Source organism: Dreissena polymorpha, chromosome 11 (assembly GCF_020536995.1).
Source record: "Dreissena polymorpha isolate Duluth1 chromosome 11, UMN_Dpol_1.0, whole genome shotgun sequence".
NCBI classification, from domain to species: domain Eukaryota; kingdom Metazoa; phylum Mollusca; class Bivalvia; order Myida; family Dreissenidae; genus Dreissena; species Dreissena polymorpha.
The window spans coordinates 45757134-45778367 of NC_068365.1; the positions used below are offsets into that span (position 1 = coordinate 45757134).

The following is a 21234-nucleotide window of genomic DNA, read 5'->3' on the forward strand; positions in this document are numbered from 1 at the left end:
ATATGTCCAATAAATTTCATTTATCTCGCATCCTTATGGTAATGACATTTTATTGAATCCTGTTTGAGGCAGCCTTTTTTTGGATATTATGCAAACACTGATTTGTTTTTCTTCAGCATTAAGCAGTCTTGAGAAAAAAAAAAAAAATTGTAAAGAGACATGCTGTATTCTGTTGATCAGGAATGCACATGAGCTGTCTGTTAACAAAAAATAGAATTAAAAAAAATAGAATAATTTTAGAAAATACTTCTCACTCAGTGGTGTCATATAAATGCCAGGACTGCATCTATTTTTGTGGTATTCTTTTCAACTGAACATATAAAAGGGAAAAACTGGCTTTATGTGTTTACAAATATATTGTTGATCACAGACCACTGCCTAGACTAATTAATATGTGTTTATTTATATATTTTTGCATAACTTGTGTTCGCGAGGTTTTTATATTTATTCTGAAATGGAACTTCTTTTTTCAATGTACTTCATGCTTTATAATATGCAACATAATAAAATTAACATCATGTTCAAGATTTATGAATCTGTCTAAAACTAGTAGCATTTATCTCTCACATGTGTAATATTGAAAAAATATGTATTATTGTTAATCACTTACAAAAAAAAGTGCTATATATAATTGAGCTGTGCTTTGTGAAAACGGGGTTTAATGCATGTGTGCATAGTGTCGTCCAAGATGAGCCTGTGTGCACAGGCTAATCCGTGACAACACTTTCTGCCTAAACTGGATTTTGGTGAAGTAGAGTCTTCCTTGTAGTGAAAAATGCAATAAAAGCAGAAAGCGACGTCCCTGATAAGCCTGTGCAGACTGCACAGGCTAATCTGGGAGGACAATTTACGCACATACATTAAACCCCTTTTCATGGAGCACACCTCAATTGATAAGTAATATCACCTCGTACAAGATTATTTTCCTCTTTGATTCATTTTGACATTTTTGGTTATATGCTTAAACATGCCAAGATACATGTATATACTGATAATTTTCTTTTGTTTAAAACATTGGTTGCTGTAATCGTTGCCTGATTATCAGAATAACAGGTACATGTAATTCATTTTCAAAACATATGATACACATATGCTAAAGAAACATTTTTATGTGAGTGCAAAAGTGAGGCCGTTTGCTGGTACAAATATATTGAAACACAATGGTCTTTATAATCCAATGTCTTTATCTACATTTTATTTTGTTGTAATTTATAGGCTGCATGAAATAAATGTACACAGTGTGCTTTGAATAAATTTGTTATGACTGTATAAAATAAAGTGTTATTGAGAAGTGTATATGCAAGGCTTTAAAATACTGCTTAATGATATGGAATGGATGCTTTTGTAGTTATGTCTCTGTTAGTTAATTATTAGAGGTGTATAGATAACATAGTCTTTGAATATTATAATTAAAATAATTGAAATCAATATGTAATTATGTGTTGTTAACATTAATTCAGATTGATATTCTATGGTAATTATCCCCTTACCTCTTGTTTGAGTAGAACAATCAACAGTTACTTGCTTAAGCAAGTACTAAATACTGGTAATTTGTAACAGCTTAACAATTTTTTTTTACTAAATTCTGGTGAGGTATAACAGCTTACCAAAGAAAAGTGTACTAAATATTGGTAAGGTATAAAAGCTTACCAAAGAAAAGTGTACAAAATACTGATCAGGTAAAACAGCTTACCAAAGAAAAGTGTACAAATACTGGTAAGATAAAACAGGTTACCAAAGAAAAGTGTACACAATACTGGTAAGGTAAAACGGCTTACAAAAGAAAAGTGTACACAATACTGGTAAGGTATAACAGCTTACCAAAAAAAGTGTATTAAATACTGATAAGGTAAAACAACTAACCCCCAAAAAAGTGTGCAAAATACTGGTAAGGTATTACAGCTTACCAATTGAAAGTGTACAAAATACTGGCAAGGTAAAACAGCTTTCCAAAGAAAAGTGTACTAAATACTGGTAAGGTATAACAACTTACCAAAGAAAAGTGTACAAAATACGGGTAAGGTATAACAGCTTACCAAAGAAAAGTGTACTAAATATTGGTAAGATATAACAGCTTACCAAAAAAAGTGTACTAAATACTGGTAAGGTATAACAGCTTACCAAAGAAAAGTAAACTAAATACTGGTAAGGTATAACAACTTACCAAAGAAAAGTGTACAAACTACTGGTAAGGTATAACAGCTTACCAAAGAAAAGTGTACTAAATACTGGTAAGGTATAACAACTTACCAAAGAAAAGTGTTCAACATACTGGTTAGGTATAACAGCTTACCAAAGAAAAGTGTACTAAATACTTATAAGGTATAACAACTTAACAAAGAAAAGTGTACACAATACTGGGAAGGTATAACAGCTTACCATAGAAAAGTGTACTAAATACTGGTAAGGTAAAACAGCTTTCCAAAGATAAATACTGGAAAGGTATAACAACTTAACAAAGATAATTACTTATAAGGTATAACAGCTTACCAAAGAAAAGTGTACTAAATACTGGTAAGGTATAGCAGCTTACCAAAGACAAGTGTACTAAATACTTGTAAGGTATAGCAGCTTACCAAAGAAAAGTGTACTAAATACTTGTAAGGTACAACAGCTTACAAAGAAAAGTGTACAAAATACTGGTAAGGTATAACAGCTTACCATATAAAAGTGTACTCAATACTGATAAGGTATAACAGCTTACCAAAGATAAATATTGATAAGGAATAACAGCTTACCAAAGAAAAGTGTACTAAATACTGGTTAGCTATAACAGCTTACCAAAGAAAAGTGTACTAAATACTGGTAGGCTATAACAGCTTACAAGGTATATCAGCTTACCAAAGAAAAGTGTACTAAATATATGTAAGGTATAACAGCTTACCAAAGAAAAGTGAGCTAAATGCTGGTAAGGTATAACAGCTTACCAAAGAAAAGTGTACTAAATACTGGTAAGATATAACAGCTTACCAAAGAAACGTTTACTAAATACTGGTAAGGTATATCAGCTTACCAAAGAAAAGTGTACTTAATACTGGTAAGGTTTAACAGCTTACCAAAGAAAAGTGTTCTAAATACGGGTAAGGTATAACAGCTTACAAAAGAAAAGTTCAAATGGTTAACTCACGGTGCCTAACTAATACTGATAATACACGAAACGTTTGTGCGTTTCCAGCTAATACGCGAAACGGTAACGGATCATATCAGAAAATATCGACTGCTTTTAGGTTAGTGCGGTATTTTATTTTCAATATTCTCAACTTTAAGTAAAATTTTTTCTCCAAACCAATATTCAACGGAACAAATAAGTCATTAATTCAGTAAATTGTATACTCGAGCTCAGTAACAAAAACGTCATTTTGCAGTGGAAACCTACATTTCCCAACAGTTTATGCACAACACCTGTGGAAACGGAAGTTAAACGCAGATATTGGTCCATATAAACAACGAAATTCAAACTTCTGAGATAGTTTCCTGATGACAAAGGCAATACAGTTCTTTTGAAATCATTGTCATGATAAATAACGATTAAGTTTGTAGAAAAAAAGTATTTAATATGTCGAATGCTGGCACATGATAATGCATAAAGTATGCACCATATAAGGGTTAAGACTAATGAACTTAAGTATAGTACGTGTCAAGCCTACATTGGATTCTGCTGATATTTTAAAATTTAAAGAATTTCTTGAATAAAGATTTTTAAATGAAAGGGTCTGTTATCACGTCCCTCAGCTCTGATCACTCCGTCTAACGCATGAAAAAATGCTAACCCCACCCGGAAAAAGGTTCTTAAACTAGGCATTAAAGGTTACACATTCTCCGTCAACACTTACAATGTAGGATTTCGCCGTTGATTTCAGAGTAAGAGCCGACTCAACGATTCCAGATTGCACTTCTGCTAGTAAATTAAGGCCTATTGACTTGAAGTTTGAAACTCGTTTTTGTGAGAAAACAGCGAAATGTATTGAAGTTTTCTTCGGATCATATTCGCCTCGCCGTATTCCGTCTTCCGCGACAAGTCCAGGTGACTTCATGCCACTCATTAGACGCAACGCCTTCCCATATAACAATCTGTACATACCTTTCCAAACCTCCATATAATTGTCTTAGTAGGTAATATTAGATGTTTTGTCTAGTGAATATCACCTCACAACTCTTAAGAACAGGAGAAGAGAGAAAAAAGGCAAATTTCCTGAATCAATCAGGCGTATCAGGTTTGTTAATCCCCAAAAGGCCGGCTTCTTTTATCTTGTGTACAATGAATGGTAGCATATCCGTTAACTCTTTCACAAGGTCTTCGCTTACACCAGCATTTAACAGTTTCTTCTTCGCTTCGGGACTGCAACTTTCCGTTTCCTGGTCGCCTTCTTCAATTACGCTAATGATGGTTGGGCTGCTGTTTCATAGAAGACTAGGGTAGATATTTTGGCCACTGGTTTACCTGTTGATGTGGAAGATACCGTTTCAGGTAAGTTTTCTTCGCGGACTTTGGTACGTTTTGTTTGATGTACCACATAGACGATTTTCTCTTTCGTTTCAGTCTGAAATTTAATGAAACTGACGTTATATTATTTGCGTTTCCATACGGTTTAACTGCCTTGTATCTTTGCACGCCTTTCCATATGTACAACATATCCCGAATTGTAAATTGTGAACATTTGTGGTAATTTATTTTTTAACTTTCATGATAAATGACAATGTACCAGTCCGGTCATGCTCGATCGAAGCACGCACGTACATATACAAGACCATTGTTCCTATATCGAATTTTCCGCAAGAGGGCGAGACAAAAATATTTTAGTTTCTTTATGTTTCTTATATAGTAGACATTACTTTTTTTTGGAGGGAGAATAAACTCATATCAATTTGAGCACCAACTTCAAGTACTATATTAAACATGCGATGTGCACATGTTGTTTATAAAACCTGCTAAAAAGCACGTAATCATATGTATATGTATCCATTGATTTATTGTATTATCCAGTTTCCGGAATTTATCCGGTGCCAGTATTTTATGGTTTCCTCTGTTATCCGGTGCCCGTGAATTCAATATGCAACCCTTTAAAAACGCAAATGCTTGCGTCTTTTATGTTGCCTGTTATTTCCTACGATTTTATTACATATCTGGATGAGTCCTACAACATTGCAAAGAAGTAGGGGTAATCTGAAATATAATCACATGCATATGAGCCGCACTCGGTGAAAATGGGGGTTAATGCATGTGCGTAAAGTGTTTTCCCAGATTAGCCTGTGTAGTTTACAAAGGTTACTCAGGGACGACACTTCGAGCCTTAACTGGATTTTTGCGAAGGAGACACTTTCTTTCATGACGATGTCTGCACTGGCGCTGGTCGTGCTGTTCACCATTATCTTCAACTCTTCGTGCTGACCTCCATCCCGTATATGCTCCTGCTCTTTCATAGAGTCTGTTGCCAAGATCTTGATCGAAGTTCACTGCTGGTGCCACCCATGAAGTCAATGTCATCAGCGAATCTCAATAATTCAAATTATTTTAATATATCAAGCAGATTCGATTATATTTTTACCTCTCCATGTGATAATATAGTTTGAAAGTGAATGAGAACCCCTCTACTTTCAAAGAGCTGACCCCGATTTGAATTTTATTTGAAACATTTTTATTGATATGAAAGTGTCATGTCTCATAAAATGTTGATGCTGATTTGTTTATGGTTTTATTGAATGCTTAAGTACATATTTTTTCTTGGTGCATACTGGTACTTAAATAGAAATTCTAAGGTAATCTTATAATTTGCTTAATGTGTTATATGTTACCGCGTTGAAATGGGTTTATTTAGTGAAGTGTTACCTTTAGTTTAAAAATGGCTACCATAACATCAAAAATGTTATTTTCATCCAAACTTTTTAGAGTTTTCGGCTCAAAACATAGCTGTCATCCCTTAATTGCTGTTCGGAAAGCCCACTTTACGTATTTTCCAGACACTGCAAAGACAGAATATGGTGAGGCATTATTTATATTCCTTCGTCAAGCATAATTTCAAGGTCGTAGCAAAGTAAAATGGTTTATGGACGTTTCGTGCCACTACCAGTTCGTGCCACTGATATTTGTGTTGCAAAGAGGTAGACGTTGTTGTTTTTGTTTTTTATCGAGTGCACCGGGATTGTCTCCCATGTGGCCATCGCCCCCAGAAAGACGTAGTGTTTTCACGGTTAGCTCTTTGTGGGGTTCGTCAACAACTACAGCAATTACTAGCAACGACAAGATACTAAACTACTCAAATGGGCATCAACTGGAATGCTCGTCAGGATGGCACCAATCGTCCTCGTCGTCTTCGAGGGAACTCGTCGGCTCGTCCACGTCACGAAATGGCACTATACATGTACTTCTGGGAATACACCTCCAGGCAAACAAGTACTCAAACACACAGTCACCGGCTTACATACACATATACTTCTGGGAATACACTTCCAGGGAAATGCGTGTCATTGACACAATCACGGGCAACTCACAGACTCACATACACAGTCACAGACTCACTTATATCTTCTGGGAATGGCCTTCCAGGTAAATACGTGTTGAACACACATAAAATACAATATAATACAATATAATACAATATAACCTATACTCAGGCTCACAATTACTCACTCAGGCTCACAATTACTCCAAGCAATACTCAGCTTGGGAAAATACGTCTACTCGCATCAGTCACCCGTGCATAAGAGACCGTACAAACTCATGCTACCCAGCATGCACTATCTCGATTTATCGCTGGTTCCCAATCACGAGGTATGTGCGCATTTTGTAGACCGGGCACCTGCACAACAACGTGTTAGTTGGTTACGGGGGATAGTGCAAGATACAGGGGACACCCCGTTCCAGAGGTGACCCTGGGTCTTTAAGTGCCCGGTGTATAGCACCTAGTACACTGCACCTCGGTTTAACGTCTCATGCAAAAGACAAGTTAGTAGGTTAGGTGCAGTGGGGGATCGAACCAGCGATCTCTGAATTGTGAAGCCAGTGTGTTACCACTAGCTGAAATAATTCGCGTTAAGAATAAATCTGAACGCTGAAACTCCGGTCTGTAAAAACCATAACGAAAAATGAATACAATGCTATTAAATCAATTTGCTTAAAATTGCAAAATAATATAACCAACTCATAAAGTTTTAGTTAAGAAGTCCATTTTTACCTCAAATAGCGTCGAATTGAAGTTAAAAGGCATAATTTGTTTCAGTTAAACTTCTGCTTAAATCCTTGCGCATCAATATAGACAAAGAAGGAAAACTTTCGCTATTAAAAAGATAGAGTGGACTATTGACGCCAAGAGTCTGCCAAAGCAAAAATCATCAAAAGACTCTATGGGGGCAATTTATATTGACTAGTGTTACCACTAGACCACGGATCCACTACTGAGGTAGACATTTCGTCCCACTGATAATATATAGGCGGATAGGTGTGAATAATGCCGTATAGGTGTGAATGATATTGGAGTGTATATTTATATTGAAAATTACAACAATGTTGACAATTATAATAATAAATAACTAAAAAAAAAAGATTTATTGTTATTATACAAATATTTGTAAATAGTTCATTATGTTCAATAAATATAAAACATAAAGCATTGTTATTTTTTATGCATCATGTGTATGCGTTTGTAAAAATAAAATAAAATGATTTATTGATAGTATAAAAACGTGTGTTGTTCGTTGAATTAACAAAACCATTAATGGCTTGCGAATATCCTTGTGTGTACTGTGCACGGAATGTTGGTGAAGAAAATAAAGCCAACTCATGCGATGAATGTGAAAGATGGCAGCATCTGTCGTGTGAGACTGGGGTCAGTGCGACCTAGGGTTTTATGTGACTCCTGTTGCGCCGTGAGGCAGAAACGGTGGATCTAACAATCCGCCTAGTGTCGGAACAAGCCCTGACTCGGGTACACCTGAAAATATTTAAAGAAGTGCACGGGCGACTCTTCGAGATCTGGGAGAAGTACGAAGACGATGACATAACAACTACTGAACTGCTGGGAGCGTGCAGCCATATCATATGGCTGGGACCAAGCACAACCATGGACAAAATCCACAATGATGACTTCTGAAATGCAATACATTGTATATCTGATTTGTTGTATGTATAGGATAGGATAGTATGCTGTTGTATTTTTGTTTATATATTTATGTACATTTGTTTATGTGTATTAAAACATTTTAAATTGTATGTATGCATTCACTTCTGATATTGAAAATGTTAATTTATTGCAAATTTTTCAATTTATTTATGTAATAAATCTAGATTTTGTTAAAATGTATGTATGCATTCACTTCTGATATTGTTAATGTCAATTTATTGCAAATGTTTGAATATATTTATGTAATCAATCTAGATATTGTTAAAATGATTGTATGCAGGGTTCGCCAAAACTTGAAAAATCTGTCAGTCATTTGGACTGACAGACTTGAAATTTTTGTCAGTCCGAATCAGTTTCTGTCAGTCCCACTGTCCGACTAAACTATAACAGCAAACACAACAAAAGAGAGTACCTTTTAGGTGTTAATTGGTTTTGATCAAATTAAAATACAATAAAAACATGTCCAAAGTCGATATAATGAAACAATTATTATATTAATAATAAACCACATATAAACCAAAGGCATGTCAAACTGTTTTTAGCCCCCACAGCTCTACAAATCCGTGTTCTTGAAAAGTTAGGACGACATCCAATCAAGTTTGACTTAATTGCACACACCCGTTCACACTACTTTGGATGACTTCAATTTCTGTTTATTAGCTAATTTCCCAAGTTCTAAAACAACACCTATTGTTAAAATATTTTCTCTTAGCTGAGGTGGTTGATTTCCAGGTTCAATTAAATTAATGTCTTACACACCTATTACTTGATAGAAAGGCCCATGATAATTACCACCATCCATTCTTGTTGTCTGAAATAACACAAAACATAATGCTACAATCTATCAACAATAAATTAACACATGTCCGAATTTCAATTATCAGAAATATAGTACATTGGGTGGAAAAACTTCGTTTGATTTCAGAAATTGTTGGTTTGTCAATTAAAACATATCCTTCCCAGAACAATATAAAAATGAAACTATTTAACAGAAATGCTCACAAATGCCTGTTAAAACAAGTTTTCATGCGTTTTTTTTTGTGGAGAAATTAAATGGAACAAACAAAATGCCGGACGCACCCGGTTGCTTTTTAAACAAAGACCGTTGATTTTGAACTCGCATGTGATAGTCAATTGTAATCCAACTTTTAACATAAAAACATCAAAATGAAGGTAACAAAAAAAGGATTTTGACAGAAGTTGAACAAAACGCATTTACCTTCTATTAATCCAATAGCACATTATACACTTTATGTGATCTTTTTGAAACCATTATTCATCCGATTGTGTCGGTCAGTCGGACCGATTATCTTTAATCAATGTCGGTCCTGAGAAAATTTTGCCAGTCAGGACCAGCGGACCGACGTTTTGGCGAACCCTGTTGTATGCATTCACTTTTGGATATGGTTAATGTCAATGTTTTGAAAATGTTTTATGTAATTTTTAGCTCATCTATTTTTTGAAAAAAAAATATGAGCTATTGTCATCACCTTGGCGTCGGCGTCGGCGTCGGCGTTGGCGTTGGCGTCGGCGTCCGGTTAAGTTTTGCGTTTAGGTCCACTTTTCTCAGAAAGTATCAATGCTATTGCATTCAAACTTGGTACACTTACTTACTATCATGAGGGGACTGGGCAGGCAAAGTTAGATAACTCTGGCGTGCATTTTGACAGAATTATGTGCCCTTTTTATACTTAAAAAATTGAAAATTTTGGTTAAGTTTTGCGTTTAGTTCCACTTTTCTCAGTAAGTATCAATGCTATTGCATTCAAACTTGGTACACTTACTTACTATCATGAGGGGACTGGGCAGGCAAAGTTAGATAACTCTGGCATGCATTTTGACAGAATTATGTGCCCTTTTTATACTTAGAAAATTGACAATTTTGGTTAAGTTTTGTGTTTAGGTCCATTTTATTCCTTAAGCATCAAAGCTATTGCTTTCATACTTGCAACACTTACGAACTATCATATGGGGACTGTGCAGGCAAAGTAATGTAACTCTGACTGGCATTTTGACAGAATTATGTGCCCTTTTTATACTTAGAAAATTGAAAATTTGATTAAGTTTTGTGTTTAGGTCCACTTTATTCCTACAGTATCAAAGCTATTGCTTTCATACTTGCAAGATTTATGAACTATCATAAGGGGACCGTGCAGGCAAAGTTATGTAACTCTGACTGGCATTTGGACGGAATTATGGGCCCTTTATACTTAGAAAATTGAAAATTTGGTTAAGATTTATGTTTTGGTCCATTTTACCCCTAAAGTATCATAGATATTGCTTTCATACTTGGAACACTCACAAACTATCATAAGGGTACAGTAAAAGGACAAGTTGCATAACTCTGGTTGTCATTGTTACGGAATTATGGCCCTTTTTTGACTTAGTAACTTTTAATATATGGTTAAATTTTGTGTTTCGATCCACTTTACTTCTTAAGTATCAAGGCTATTGCTTTCAAACTTCAAATACTTACATGCTATCATGAGGTTACTGTACCTGGCAACTTGAATTTTACTTTGACCTTTGAATGACCTTGACTCTCAAGGTCAAATTATTAAATTTTGCTAAAATTGCCATAACTTCTTTATTTATGATTAGATTTGATTGATACTTTGATGAAACTACTCTTACCTGACATACCACAATAGACTCCACCCAAACCATCCCCCGTGCCCTCCCCCCCCCCCCTCCCCCCCCCTCCCCCCTCCCCCCCCCCTCCCCCCCTCCCCCCCCCCCTATTTTTTTTTTTTTTTTTTTTTTTTTTTTTTTTAAGATCATCTCACAAATGACCACCACACCCTCACACTATACCCCCCCCCACCCCCCCCCCCCCCACCCCCCCCCCCAATTTTTTTTTTTTTTTTTTTTTTTTTTTAAGATCATCTCACAAATTACCACCACACCCTCACACTATACCCCCCGCCCTCCCATTTTTTTTTTTAAAACTGTTATGTTTGAAATACCGTCCAACCATCGCACCCAAACCCCCCCCCCCCCATCGCCCCCCCCCCCCCCCCGAATTTTTTTTTTTTTTTTTTTTTTTCGCTTTTTTTGGAAGATAATGTAATAAATGTCCACAACCCCACACTATACACCCCTCTTCACTCCACTCCTCCCTCCTTTGTGATTGAAAATGAGAGTCCCTTCACCTTTAAAAAGAAAATAGATGAGCGGTCTGCACCCGCAAGGCGGTGCTCTTGTTTGTTAATGTATTGTATTAAGCATGTAAATTGACTCTTAAACAATCATGAAATAAAGCAATCTTGTTTTTACATTGAACAGATGTTACAATCAAAGGTGCGAAAGTTTGCTGTTATTATTCACACCTTCTATACGATATTATTCACACCTATCCGCCTATTTATTATCAGTGGGACAAAACGTCAAAACGTCCAATGCCCTCCTACACAAATGTCAGTGGCACGAACTGGTAGTGGCACGAAACGTCCAGCACCCAGTAAAATTATAAGCTCACCCGACACCAAAGCAGTGATTTTTTTTCGCTTTATATTTTACAGCCTGTGCCTTTTTGATTGGAACATAATGCGTGATAGACCTTGAAATTGGGGAAAATTAAACATTATTATAATTTAATATTATAAATAACAGTATACCAATTGTTAATAATGCCTGACATTTCCATTAGCCTTGACGGTTTTCTCAAACTATTATCAAACCTCAAAACTGATAAAGCTTCTGGTCCTGACAACATAAAGCCAGTTGTGCTGAAAGAACTTCGCTGTCAACTCTCCTATTCTTAAAATTCTTCTCCAAAGGTCTATAGATTCTGGTACCTTACCATCTGACTGGAAAAAGGGAAATGTGCCCCCCCCCCCCCCCCTCTATAAAAACGGACCCCAGAGTGACCCATCAAACTCCTCAAACTACCGTCCTATTATATAACTCTGACTTGTATTCTTTGTAAACTTACCTTCAACATATCATGGCATCTAACATCTCTGCTCATTTTACCAGATACAATATATTACATGATCTCCAACATGGCTTTAGGGAACGCCGTTCCTGCGAAACACAACTCATCCAATTGGTAGATGACCTTGCAAGAACCCTTGTTGCAGGCCAGCAGTCATATCTTATTTTTCTGGACTTTAGCAAGGCTTTTGATAAAGTCAGCCATTCTAAACTTCTCTCTAAACTTCATGAACATGGTATCAGAGGCTGTACTCTTGACTGGATCCATTCTTTCCTAATAGGTAGAACTCAAGTTGTTGTTCTGGAGGGCGACACTAACGGTGGTCCGTTGACCCGGGGTCAGTAAAAAATAGGGAGGCCCAGTGAAGCTAGAAATTTGGTTTATCCGTCTGACCAGTTTAAAATCCTGGCCAGCTTATTGTAAAATACTGGTGAAAAACCGTTGTAAGCAATAAAACAACTTTATATGTTCATAATAAACCGATAATTCCATCATCATTTTATTGGCCAACTCGAGACCAGGATAAAAATAGCAACATTTTGGAAATTCTTATTTTTCTAAATGTCCGGATGACAAAAACTTGTTGTCGGATAAAAAAATTGATTTGCCTTCTGAAATGTCTCGGGACTTCACCGTGATCAATACACAAAGTAACATAAAATTCGAAGCGCTAGGATCGAGAAATGAACAAAATGGTATTTATTACACTTCAACACCGTTATTTCGAACACCGATAATCCGAAGTCACCGTTATTTCGAAGTATTTTTCGGGTCCCAATTTCGGTTCTTCTTTGTTTAATGTAAAATTTCATTGTTAATCCGAACTTCGTTAAACCGAAGAAATCGTGAATTCAAAGTGATTCTGTCGGTCCCAACACTATAATTTGCACATAATTATCAATCTTAAATGCGAAGTCAAACCTGCAAAACACTGAGCGTAATTTCATACCTTTGTCGTCTTCGCGTGGCGCATCAAAAGTCGATAATTACACATTTGTCTTATGCCCGTAGAGTGTTATTTTTATAATGTCGTCAAAAGCCGATAATTACTATTTATGTAGTGTTGCATTCTTTAGTAACAAACAAATGTGTCACGTTAGGTCTGAGTAAATGTCGTCAAATGAAATGCATCATGATATATGAACTCTACCTTTTAAACAAAAATCATTACAAAACGTCTGATACAATTAAGTCAACCATGTTACTATTTTCCGAACCAAATGTCAAGCAATCTGGAGAAGGGCCCGGTACCCAACCAAGCAATCTGGAGAAGGGCCCGGTACCCAACCAAGCAATCTGGAGAAGGGCCCGGTACCCAACCAAGCAATCTGGAGAAGGGCCCGGTACCCAACCAAGCAATCTGGAGAAGGGCCCGGTACCCAACCAAGCAATCTGGAGAAGGGCCCGGTACCCAACCAAGCAATCTGGAGAAGGGCCCGGTACCCAACCAAGCAATCTGGAGAAGGGCCCGGTACCCAACCAAGCAATCTGGAGAAGGGCCCGGTACCCAACCAAGCAATCTGGAGAAGGGCCCGGTACCCAACCAAGCAATCTGGAGAAGGGCCCGGTACCCAACCAAGCAATCTGGAGAAGGGCCCGGTACCCAACCAAGCAATCTGGAGAAGGGCCCGGTACCCAACCAAGCAATCTGGAGAAGGGCCCGGTACCCAACCAAGCAATCTGGAGAAGGGCCCGGTACCCAACCAAGCAATCTGGAGAAGGGCCCGGTACCCAACCAAGCAATCTGGAGAAGGGCCCGGTACCCAACCAAGCAATCTGGAGAAGGGCCCGGTACCCAACCAAGCAATCTGGAGAAGGGCCCGGTACCCAACCAAGCAATCTGGAGAAGGGCCCGGTACCCAACCAAGCAATCTGGAGAAGGGCCCGGTACCCAACCAAGCAATCTGGAGAAGGGCCCGGTACCCAACCAAGCAATCTGGAGAAGGGCCCGGTACCCAACCAAGCAATCTGGAGAAGGGCCCGGTACCCAGCCCGGGATGATTATCCAGAATCAAAGAAGTCTTCTGTCGTCTGTTTATTTCGAATTATCGTTAATCCGAAGTGTTTTTAACGGTCCCATGGACTTCGAAATAAAGGTGTTGAAGTGTATTTTGAAAATGCAGCAAAAGTCAGCATTATATTGATCTTAGTACCATCAGAATATACTTTGTTTAACGTGCGAATTTACACTGGAGGCGCCGAATAATGTTTTGACATTTGCCAGAGAGTAAACATGCGTATTTTTAAGATTACAAGTTTCGGGATGTAATAATAGAAAGATTTGATTCTGTTGCAAACTAAAGATGGACTTACTCGTAGTTGTTTAAAGATTAAAGTACAAAAATTGTTTTCTGGTTGAATGAAACAGTGTTGAGCCTATGTGCTAGAGTTATGTTATCGTACCATGTGTGCAATTAACGGTACAGTATAGTTTTCTTTTTATAAATGCACAATACATTGTGGATAGTCCGGAAAGTAAGTTGAAGTTTAGTTAAACTAACATAGAAATTGTCGGACCACTTGAAAACTTGGAGGACCAGTAATTTCTGAAAGCTGGTGGTCCTTTGGGTCAGTAGGTAAACAAAGTTAGTGTCAAGCCCTTTACATAAACAACCTACCAGATCATGTAATATCCCAAGTCCGTCTCTTCGCTGATGACACTGCTCTGTACCTCACGATCAACAACCTAAATGATTGCAACTAATTACAGCATAATCTTACCTTGGAACAATGGGAAACCAAATGGGAAATGCAGGTTAACCCCAATAAATGCCAAGTCCTTATTATAACTGGAAAAAAGCATAAAATCAAACATAATTATATATTACATGGCCATATCCTTGAAACCTTACCTAGTGCAAAATACATGTACTTAGGAGTTGACTTATCCGAAGACCTTTCTTTTAACACCCACATTAATAGAACATGTACAACAGCAAATAGAACACTTGCTTTCCTTAAACATAATATCCAAACTAAAAACAAAAAAGTAAAAGAAACTGCATATAAAACTCTTGTCAGGCCTCAAGTAGAAAACTCGTCTCCAGTCTGGTCGCCATACACTAAACAAAACATCAATAAAATCGAAATGGTTCAGAGAAGAGCAATCACATGGATACATAACAACTATTCCACCTATGATAGTGTCTTAGACATGCAACAGTCACTCGGTATAAGATCTCTGGAGGACAGACGGACTGATGCTAAAATAGTATTATTTTACAAAATTGTCCACTCTTTAGTAGCTGTCCCTGTCCCCATTTATTTGGAAAAACCCAGGAGATTGACTAGCCACACACATCCTTTAGCTTATCTATAGGCAGATTCACACAGTTGCTCACTATTATAAATTCTCCTTTTTTCCCAGCACTGTCATACTATGCAACAACCTCCCTTCAGAAATTGTCCTCCTGCCAACACTTGGATCCTTCAAGCTGGCAGTAAGCCGAATTTCATACAATTAGTTGCGGCAGAGTGTGTTCTTAACCTGATTTTAACTCTTGTCTATACATATACTAACACTTTCAGTCTTACTTTCTTTCTCGGCGTCTCACTGTCAATACTTTTATTGTACAATATTGTATAAATCTTTTTCTCGCACTGACAGCGCAATCTGTTAATAATACCCAAAAGGGGAGTTCAGCAGTATCCAAAGATAGATAGATAGATAGATAGATAGATAGATAGATAGATAGATAGATGATAGATAGATAGATAGATAGATAGATAGATAGATAGATAGATAGATAGATAGATAGATAGATAGATAGATAGATAGATAGATAGATAGATAGATAGATAGAAGTGCATGTTTAACTGCTTGCTAAAATCTTTATTATAAAGTACAGTTGTACTAGGGAATTAAACTGCTGTATGATAAACTCAATAACCAATTATTGAGTTTATTTAACAAGTTTTACTTACATTTTGAGAAATTTGGGCCAGATTTTTTTGAAAAAATGTTTATTTTTGCCATTGGGAAACAGCCATTTTTACTCACTGCTGATAGGGCGGTTCCTTCGAGTTCAAAGCCGAATTGCTGAGATGGGGAACTTATTTCCAGAGAAATTTACCGGAGATACAGTGAGCTACAAATGATCACGAAGCAAGATATAAGAAGCGCCATCAAGCAATCGAAGAACGGCATGCATACATGCCAGACGTCCCGATTTTGGCGGGACAGTCCTGCTTTTGGGGTGTTTGTCCTGGTGTCCCGCTGTGACACAATTTGTCCCATCATTCGTACAAAACGACATATGTTCTACAAGGTCACAATAAAATTCGCTATTCAAGCTCCTTCTGTCTTAAATTACCATCGCTAATCCCTTTATTATCCTTAATTAACAAACCATATCTGCTAGTTGAGTGATCCAGTGTTGTCTTTCACACCTTATCTGTGCTCTATCGGCAAATTATTTTATCGGGCATTCACACCATTGTGTTTGTGTGATAGGGGTCGCTAATTGCTAGCGATAGATGCATCGTAGTGAATTAAAAGCAGGTTGCTTTTATATTTCATGGCCCAAATCAAGTCCAAAGATTCTTTTACGTGGCATTCTGTGAATTATACCACCTGAGGCTACAAAATATGTCAAACACCAGTTTTGTACTATATCAAACAAATTGAGCCCTGACAGATACACATTGATGTTTCACATAAATTTACTTTCGTTTTTGACTGATTTTCAGAACATTATTTGTACCTAATGCATCAATCTAAATTTAGAGTTAATTGATGATTGGTTTAATAAAAACAGTGCTCGTTGCCTGCACATCGCGTTGAACCATTACACATGCCTCTGTCCCAACTTGAAGTCAAATAGAGGCATCCACATAGTGCACATGTGTGTTTATTTCCGTAAAATGTAGAACGTCTGTGTTCATGAAATTCTTAAACTCATTTATCGTCAATATTTGCCATAAATTATGAGGTTTTGTAAGTAATATACTGCTTACTGACTACAGAAAGGTGACATGATTGATCGTTTTCGGTGTCCCGCTTTTTTATCAAATGTCCCGACATTTTTAATGGAATGTCCCGATTTTGACCTGAAATTTTCTGGCATGTGTGACGGCAAGTCTGCAGAACCTGAAAGCATTCCGGCAGAAGCATTGAGGGCTCTACCTGAGAACAAAATATCAACGGAGTGAAAGTAGGGCTACCTAATTAATCTACCATACAAAAGCATCTCAGGTCAGCACATTTGGAGTGAAAGTAGGGCTTCCTATATATAAATATATATATAATCAATCTACCATACAAAAGCATCTGAGGTCAGCACATTTGGAGTGAAAGTAGGGCTTCCTATATATATATATATATATTATCAATCTACCATACAAAAGCATCTCAGGTCAGCACATTTGGAGTGAAAGTAGGGCTTCCTATATATAAATATATATATAATCAATCTACCATACAAAAGCATCTCAGGTCAGCACATTTGGAGTGAAAGTAGGGCTTCCTATATATAAATATATATATAATCAATCTACCATACAAAAGCATCTGAGGTCAGCACATTTGGAGTGAAAGTAGGGCTTCCTATATATAAATATATATATAATCAATCTACCATACAAAAGCATCTCAGGTCAGCAAATGTGCTTAATCGCATCATGATCTTGTGGATCCGATTTAACATTGTTAACACCTTTTTGGAAACACACTCAGCAACAATTCTAAAACAAGCAACCCATGCAAAAGACAAAAACATCTAACAGGACATGAGGTCTCAGTGTTTTTTTTATGGCAATTTCGGGGCCGATATTCAGCCCCATTCCCCTAAAAAAATAGTATATATTTTCCCCCTATTTTGTTGAAAAAATCCCCTCCAGAAGTAAAAAAATGTTGATGTTTTTTTTTTTTTAAAGAACTGTCTAATGATACATATATCTCAGATTTATTTCATAAACAACTAACAAAGTATATAAATATAATATTAATATAATTTTGAATTATCATAAAGAGTTAAATTAGTTTTTCCCAAATCAGTGGTCACTTTTCACATGAATTTCATTTTTTTCCAAAATGGCCAGGAAAAGGCCTGATGTACCAATATTGTGTCGATATTTGTTGATAAAAACATTCCAATTTGCTCCTTTTTATTGAAAAAAAATGCTCAAATTTGCCATTTTATCGATTATTAAATTCCAATTAGACTCATATTGGCTAGGAAAACTGGGACTGTGCATGACGGCTGAACTGTCTGAAACTAATGTTGAAACAATCATTGATATATATATATTTAAGAAAAAGGACAGAGAAATTCAGCTGTGAATATTGCATTCATGCATACATGTGTATTCATATAATAAATATCATTACATATAAAAGAGTGAATTTGTAATTTTCCCCTTTTCCTAAAAAACAACGCGTTTTTCCCCTTTGGACGGGCCCCGCCACCATTCCCCTATAGGTGAAAAAAAACACTGGGTCTAATGAAATTACAGGACCTCACCAGATTTTTTGGGACCTCTCTTCTTTTACGCAAACCAGAGAAAGTACATGTTTTCAGTATATTTCTGTCATATTGACGTTCACAATTTTTAACAATTCAAAATACCGTTTTTTTTATAACATATGGTAAAACTTTTAATTGCAAGTGAAGAAAGCTTTGTGTTTTTAAAATAACAAGTATAAAGACTCTATTCTATTTTTATAACTTTAGTTAATTTTTCTTATTTTTACATTTGATTCACTGAAGTTTTTAATCTCCATAAATATTGTTCTTTAGATTAATTAGGCCTATTTTGTAAACTACATTTTTGAAGCACTGTCTAGACTAACAGTACCTTATATTTATATCAGTTCATTTTTGTAACAATACCTAGATTCTTTAGGCTTGTCTTGTACCTGTTCTTAATTTTTTGTCATTGTTCTTCATTTTCTGAGTTCTTGGAATAAAAATTAGTTATTTTTGTAAAGCTGCCTTGGTTTTCACTTATAAATAACTTCTTTGAGTGTATTTAGGCGTCCCTGACTGAACGCCTTTAGTTAAATTGAATTACAACCAGTCAGTATAGTCATCCTGACCGGAAATTAGAGTTTGTCAAATAAGTATTTCCGCATTACATAAGTGCTCACAAAGTTACATAAATTGTAACTGTCATGTGACCGGTTCATTTGCATAAGCGAAGGAGACTGCACTACCACACCTGGATAGGACAGTTGAGTTCGATAATGGTTTGGATCGGTAAAAAAAACATGGCCGCCAGGGGGGAGGTCTTTTTCCTTATATTTATATATTAAAAAACCTTGTGAACACTCTAGAAGTCACATGTTTTGCCTAATCATCATGAAATTTTGTCAAAACATTAGTTATGTGGATGTCTCGGACAAGTTTGAAAATGGTCATGATCAGTGAAAAAACATGGCCGCCAGGGAGTGGGGCTGCTTTCTTTATATGTATATAGTGACAACATGTGAACAGTCTAGAAGACACATTTTTTTCCCAATCTTCATGAAATTTGGACATATCTTGAAAGAGTTAAAAAATGGTTCAGGTCTGTTAAAAATCATGGCCGCCAAGGGGCCATTTGTTGTTTATTCTTCATGATACTGGGTTACAACATTTGTTCCATTGATATCTTGGGCTGCAAAGAACAGGTCATTTCTTTTAATCTCAGGTGAGCGACTTTGGGCCTTTCAGGCCCTCTTGTTTTATTATTTTTTTTGAAACCTCTAATAATTGGGAATTATTGGGTCCCATTTGGGAATATATACACTTTTCCATTGGAAATGGCTCCAAATTTGAACGGAAAAAAATGCAACAAATCAAACAAGGCGAGTAACAAGGATGAAAGCTCCACCTGAACAAGCATTGAGGAACAGATGCAGACAACACAATTGTAAAGAATCAGCTGAGGAACATCTGGGGATACAGCAATCCACCATGTGTATCTTATTCATTAAATTACAAATAGAAAGGAGCAACACATATCTATAATAAGCAAACAGCTAGTAATAAGTGTTGTTTTACATTCTGATAATAAAAGAAACCTTTGCATTGATCAAAACAAATTTATAATGCTCATCTTGTTGCTTTTTATTCAGGAGAGACATCCAGAATGAACTTGGTACAGTCTCTTAACAGTGCCATGGATATCGCCCTTGGCAACGATCCTACAGCAGGTTAGTGTAACAATCAGAGCAACAGATAATGTACGGTATGTATTTGCATTAACCCTTTCCCCAAGTAGAAGCAAAGTGAAAATGGCTTTTGCAACCAGCATAAAACCAGAAAAGCCTGCAAGTAACTCGCAGTCTGTTCGGGTTTTATGCTGTTTGCTTCTTATGCAGATTGCCAAGATAGTTGACTTATTCAGGTCACAGGAAACAAAGTCCTTGACTGTACCGTAATTACTCTATGTTTTAGGACACTTAAAAATGATAAAAAAAATTCGTGTCCGAAAACTTAGATTAAAAAATTGTTAAAAAAATACAGGTGTCCGAAAACTTAGAGTTGACAATTGAAGTGTCAGAAAATAGCTTCAATTGTATCAACGACTACCGGTAATAGCACGAGCTTGTAAAATACCATGCCGTATAGTATAATTTACAGTTATATATTAGTGCTGCACGGAATCCAAAATTTCAATCGGATCCGAATTCGAATCCAAAGGCTCGGATATCGAATATCGGTTCAAATCCTAATTTGAAAGTAAAAATACGCAGAATAAATTATAATTTATATTGTTATAACTAAAATTATGTTTTGAAACACCAGAACTTATATATGTCTTATGAGAAAAGTAATTAACTTTTATTATTATTATAAACTTTACAGCTACTAATATTTATACTACTTTAGCAGCATTGGTAGATGCAGCTGCAGCCGCAACAGCAGTTGTGGAAGCAGAAATAATGACATCAAAAACAAAAATAAATACTAAGTCGATGACATAATTGACTTATGTTGTTCGAAAAAAAAATTATACCCGGGTCCAGATTCCGCAAATTTCCCCAAATCGCACATACATGAAATAGTTTAAGCATTTTAACGACAAACATTAATAATAAAGTCTCATATTAAACACATCTATGTCAGTCAGATATAATATGAATAACAATGTATTTTAACAAGCAATAAGCGCATCACACGCAATCTGCAATAAGTATCAATAAAATACTTTGTAACGACCACTTATAAGCCATAATTAGTATGCAGATAAAACCCG

At 36.3% G+C, this 21234-nt stretch overlaps 1 protein-coding gene across 1 annotated transcript in view; it reads left to right on the forward strand.

The window, feature by feature from the left end:
- Nucleotides 1-5821: 5821 nt before the first annotated feature.
- The window catches only part of LOC127850325 (2-oxoisovalerate dehydrogenase subunit beta, mitochondrial-like), a 42947-nt gene continuing 27534 nt past the window's right edge, over nucleotides 5822-21234 (forward strand). Inside the window, exons 1-2 of the mRNA XM_052383291.1 lie at nucleotides 5822-5979; nucleotides 20111-20188. Of these exons, the coding sequence (XP_052239251.1) occupies nucleotides 5841-5979; nucleotides 20111-20188 (217 nt within the window). The 5' untranslated portion in view covers nucleotides 5822-5840. The remainder of the gene's footprint in view (nucleotides 5980-20110; nucleotides 20189-21234) is intronic.